Source organism: Elephas maximus, chromosome 20, assembly GCF_024166365.1.
Source record: "Elephas maximus indicus isolate mEleMax1 chromosome 20, mEleMax1 primary haplotype, whole genome shotgun sequence".
In the NCBI taxonomy this organism is placed as follows: Eukaryota; Metazoa; Chordata; class Mammalia; order Proboscidea; family Elephantidae; genus Elephas; species Elephas maximus.
Window position 1 is genome coordinate 77,154,847 of NC_064838.1, and position 5,828 is coordinate 77,160,674.

At 37.8% G+C, this 5,828-nt stretch overlaps 1 protein-coding gene across 1 annotated transcript; it reads left to right on the forward strand.

Annotated features, from left to right (window-relative positions):
* Window positions 1-551: 551 nt before the first annotated feature.
* Window positions 552-1,469, forward strand: LOC126063721 (olfactory receptor 5I1-like). The gene has a single exon (XM_049862119.1). The coding sequence runs from the start codon at window positions 552-554 to the stop codon at window positions 1,467-1,469; it is 918 nt and encodes a 305-aa protein (XP_049718076.1).
* The last annotated feature ends 4,359 nt before the right edge of the window (window positions 1,470-5,828 follow it).

Here is a 5,828-nt window from a genome sequence, read left to right on the forward strand (position 1 = left end):
GTGATTGGAGGATGGTGAATCAGAGGAGAACAGACTGGATCAGACAAGACTGGAGATGAAGCAGCTGATAAATTGGCTTGTGCAAGAGATAGAGGAAGAGATGAAAGAAGTAATGATTAATATGTTAGTGGAAGTTGTGTGGATTGGACAGAGATGAGATGTTTAGTTGTGGAATTTTGGATGCACAGAATGTGGTGGAGGGGAGAGTTAGAGAAATTATGGGTGAAGCCAAGGTTTGGAGTCAGCAACTAGCTTGAGGGTGGTGCCATTTAAGGTGGAAACAAATAGCTTTCAGGAATAAGCAGTGGTACATTAGCAATTTGGATTAAAAAATATAAACTTCTGCCGCTAAAATATTTGAAAACCTATGAGTTATGTTGGATTAACTGTACACATGACTAAGTGCTATACGGATGCACCAATAGATTTTAGAATGACTGTTCTATTTATTTTGGCATTTTTAAATTTTTTTTTGTCAATGTCCAGGTTATTGTTGACATTGTCATCATTACTCTGTCACTGCTCCAGAAATCACAAGGCACTGCAAAGAGATGGAGGAAGTGAATGGCACAGAGAAGACTGAGTTCTTCCTCCTGGGATTTAGTGACCACCCAGAACTTCAGAGGCTTCTTTTTGCTGTGTTCTTTTCCATCTACTCCGTGACTCTCATGGGGAACCTTGGGATGATTTTATTAATCACAAGCAGTTCCCACCTGCACACCCCTATGTACTTTTTCCTCTGCATATTGTCCTTCATAGATGCATGCTACTCTTCTGTCATTGCTCCCAAATTACTGGTGGACTTGGTTTCTGATAAGAAGACAATTTCTTACAATAGCTGTGCTACACAGCTCTATTTTTTCTGTTTGTTGGTTGATACAGAATCTTTCCTCTTGGCTGCCATGGCTTATGACCGGTACATAGCAATCTGCAACCCACTGCTTTATACTGTTATCATGTCCAGGAGAATTTGTGGCCAGTTTGCAATGGGAGCTTTTTGGGGGGGCACCATGAGCTCAATTATTCATACCACTAACACCTTCCACCTCTCTTTCTGCTCCAGAGAAATTAACCATTTCTTTTGTGATATCTCCCCATTATTTTCACTGTCCTGCACTGACACATATATGCATGACATTGTTCTAGTGGTCTTTGCTAGTTTGGTTGAAGCTATCTGTCTTTTAACAGTTCTTCTCTCATATGTCTTCATCATAGCAGCCATTCTTAAGACAGGTTCTGCTGAGGGAAGAAAGAAAGGCTTCTCCACTTGTGCCTCCCACCTGATCGTTGTCACTATCTACCATGGTACCTTGATCTTCATTTATTTGCGCCCCAGCACAGATCATTCACTGAATGTCGACAAAGTGGCCTCTGTGTTCTATACATTGATAATACCTATGTTGAATCCCCTGATTTACAGTCTAAGGAACAAGGATGTCAAAAATGCCTTTAGAAAACTTATCAGTTGAAAATTGCTTTCTTAAGAAAGGATGAAATAAGACTTGAAAATGTTTCAACAGTGCCTGTTTCTTGGACTATGGTTAGAATGTTGGAGATATTAAGTTCAATATGGATGTTCTCCAAATTTGCTGGTTATTAGATCTCAGCCAGAGAATAGGTCAGGTACTAACATCAGAACTGGCCCTCTCATATCACTTGTAATTATGTCTATCTCTGCCATTTTAAAGTGCAATTTGTAATATTATTTCTGGAACAGGTTTACCCTTCATTTTATCTCTTATATTTCATGTCCTTACTCCTTTCCTTTCCCATCCTAACCTTCCACCATGACTACTCTCAATTTTGGATAAGCCATTGGCATACTAAAATTCCTGGTTTCATGAATATGTAAAAAAAAAAAAATAGAATTCATTTAGCCTCTATTTCAATTAAGTTTTATCTTGTGTATATATGTGTGCATTGTAGGTTAGCTGTTCAAATCCTACTCACTCTAAAAAGGACCTGTTCAAATATAACCTCTACATATATATATATATATATATATATTTTTTTTTTTTTTTTCCTGAATCCCCCTTCAACTACAGATGATAACTCGCAATCTGAATGCCACTTAAATCTTAGGTGTGCTTCTTTTAACACCCTCACCAATTTCCATCTTAATCTGAAGCTGCATGTGACTGTGTTCTATAACTCTGTTAAAAAAAAAAAAAAGTAACTCTGTTAGGGTTACTTATTAATTCCTTACTCCTTATTTGATCCCTTGTCTCTACCATGAATGTTCCTCAGTGTAGTTACTAAATGAATTTTTATGAAAAAAAAAAATCCTAGGTAATTTTACTGTTTATTGTTTTTTTTTTAATGTTGAATATATACCTCTAGTGGGAAGAAACTATTTTTTCCCCAGTATTTTTGGTTCATTTTCTGGATTGGCACTGTATATGCAATAACTATTAAAAGACATTTTTGAGTCTGATGGCTTAAAAAAAACAAACAAAAAAAATTTGCTAATATTGACTAGATTAAAATCCCAATTCATAGAATATTCCATCAAGAACATGTATAGTCTGAAATCTACATTGGTAATCAACAAACTGAAAGCTCTGAGCGTGGTGGGCTCTGAAAGACGGAGACGTGACCTGGAGCTCACTAACGGTGGGATGATAGCCTGATTTCAGCTGGGACATGGCCTATGGAGAAAGCTGGAAAAGGTGAGATAGAGGCATAAGAGAGAGGAAGATCAAGAAAGCAAAGTCTTATGATAGCGGTACTCTGCATTCTAAATTCTGACCACAGTAAAATCCACTAGGATGGGATCTGTTGTCACAGAAGGGGTTTCTCCATGTAGATCAGTGGTGGAACAGGGCTTTGGCTAGTGTGTGCTTTTCAACAGTGAAGGCTGTTGTGTATTGCTGTTTGAGGTGATGCGAACCAAGGGTTTTTTTCTAAATTCTAAGCAGAGAATGCTCTCTGAAGGGCATGGGTCAATCATAATTGGTAGCTACTGATCCATATGCAGCTAAGTGTGTCAATTTGGCCATGGCCCTAGAGATAGGTTAATACAGGATCCCATAAAGTCAAGCAATCTGGGGTTAATTACCTAAACCTCACTCCTTGGGAATGTGAGGTATAGGACTTAGATCAGGAATATGGTTCTAGGTGGTTGGCCGTGGAAACAGATATGGGAATGTTTTGACCAAAACTGGTAGACATGAAGAAACCTCTACTAAGCTCTAACTAGGTGTGAAGGCAGGTTTAGGAAGAACATGTCTTAAAGTAGCTGGGGAGAGAGCTACACATATGGACGTTTTGAGGTTAAGACCTACAACTGGAATCTTCTAGACTGGGTGAGCATGTTCTAAAGAGGGTAGAAAGATGGAGCTTGGAGACTCGCTTTCATGAAATGATGCCATAAATAATACCTTTTTTTCCCAGGGGTCAGTCATATCAAGGTTCAGCCCCTGGATAGGGAGCTAGTTATTTAGGGCTCTTCTATATCATCTTAGGAACTCTCTTGATAAAACTCAAGTAGTTGTGTGTACAATTTTTAAAAGTAAATATTTATTTCTGTGATAATAATTAGTATATTAGGACTTTTAGTAATGTTAGGCACCTTTATGAAATCAGTACATTCAGTAAACCCTGCTAAATAGATGGAGAAAAAAAAAAAAAAAAAAGCTCTGCTGGCCCAGTGGTTAAAAAGCTAGGCTGCTAACCAAAAGATTGGCAGGTGGAAGTCTCCAGCCACTCCTTAGAAACCCTCTGGGGCAGTTCTACTCTGACTATAGGGTTGCTATGAGTAGGAATCAATTAGATGAAAATAGGTTTTTTTTTTTTTTTTTTTTTAATACATGAGGAAACTGAGGTCTAACAAGGTTAAGTAGTCTGCAGAGGGACATTCAGCTAACAAGTAAATGGTAGTTTTTGGATTTGAACTCAAGTCTGTCTCACTTCAAAGTTCAAGTTCTTAGATTAAGTTCTCTCTCATCTTGATAATTTCTTAAGAACTATCAAATAAAATTTTAAAAATCTTGTTTTTATGATTATATATAAAGACTATTAAATCAGCATCTTTAAAGGAAAGAGTAAAATAATAAACAGTAAGGGATATATTTTTCCTTAAATATATACATGAAAGATATTCATAAAAACCAATTTTAGATAACATGAGTAGGTTTAATTTCATAGAAGATGATAGAGTTAATTAATAGGTTATTCTAATAGAATACATTGAGTCTGGAATAGGTTTGGACAATGATTGGGATGCTGTGATAAATAATATAAATTACTCTGTGAACACCAATTAAGGTATTTGTGATTATAGAGTCAAAAAACAAAAAAAGAGATAATCAAATTATTTTATTTGCTTTCAAACCCTGTTTAATAAGTAATGCAAAAAATTAACCTACTGTATATTGCATATTTTTAATGAATTATTTCATTCTTATGATTTTTTTTTTTAAGTACATAGTACTCAGCTCATTTTATACACTAAAGGAATGCATTATTTTCTTCACTTTTTGATGGTAGGTTTCTACAGGGAGGCCATGTGCCAGTGGCTCTCTAGCCAAGTGGTATGGCTCAGCTTGTCAAGAAGGGCCGTGGGTGGAGAATGGGGCAAGGTAGGTGGAAGAAAGAGGGAAAAGAGAGAGAAGAAACCAAATTACAAAGAAAAGCACACACACACACACAAAAATGTGGTGGGAGAGTCAGCCCTTGGGGGCAGGGCAGAAATAGGGTGGAGGGGTGGTGATTTCTCACTGACCACTCGCTGAGTGGCATGGCTCGCCCTTAGGAAGGAGAGGAGGCAGTGCAGAGGTGTGTGAAGTGGGGTCTGTATTGATCAGTAGGATCATCCCTCAATTTGAAATCATGGTTATACAATAAACCAGGAGAAAGAACACAAAGAGCCCCCGCTACACATACTTTCTGCCAGAAAACCCTGAGAATATGAAGTCAGTACACAAAGTGTGGTTCTCAGCAGTCATCACTTAGATCTATGAAATCCCTGAAAGAAGGAAATGGAAGTCATAGTTTAGCATCATTACACTGTCTTCATATTTTACCCCCGGATCCTTTCTCACTTTTTGTAATTAAAAGTAAGTTAAGGAAGAATGGTAGGATTGACTCAACTGGAAGTATTTCTGTTGTAATGCAAATCTATTAAGTAATAATGGCAATAAAACCTTTTACATTTTAATAACTCTGTATTGAGCTTGCCAGATCCTTGGGTGGCACAAAAGGTTAAACGCTCACTTATTAACCTAAAGGTTAGCACCATGGGAGAAAGGCCTGGCAACTTGCTCCCATAAAGGTTGTTGTTGTTGTTGTTGTTAGGTGCCGTCTTGATGGATCTGACTCACAGTGACCTGTGTACAACAGGGCAAAACACTGCCAGGTCCTGCACCATCCTCACAATCATTGTTATGTTTGAGCTCATTGTTGCAGCCAGTATGTCAATTCATCTTGTTGAGAGTTTTCCTCTTTTTTGCTAATGCTCTGCTTTACCAAGCATAATGTCCTTCTCCAGGAATTGATTCCTCCTGACAAGATGTCCAAAGTATGTGATCTGTAGTCTCGCCATCCTTGCTTCTAAGGAGCATTCTGGTTGTACTTCTTCCTAGACAGATTTGTTCCTCTCTGCAGTCCGTGGTATATTCGGTATTCTTTGCCAATGCCACAATTCAAAGACATCAATTCTTCTTCAATCTTCCTTATTCATTGTCCAACTTCTGCATGCATATGAGGCAATTGGAAACATCATGGCTTGGGCCAGGCACACCTTAATCTTCAAGGCGACATCTGTGCTTTTTAATACTTTAAAGAGGTCTTTTGCAGTAGATTTGCCCAATGCAATGTGTCTTTTGATT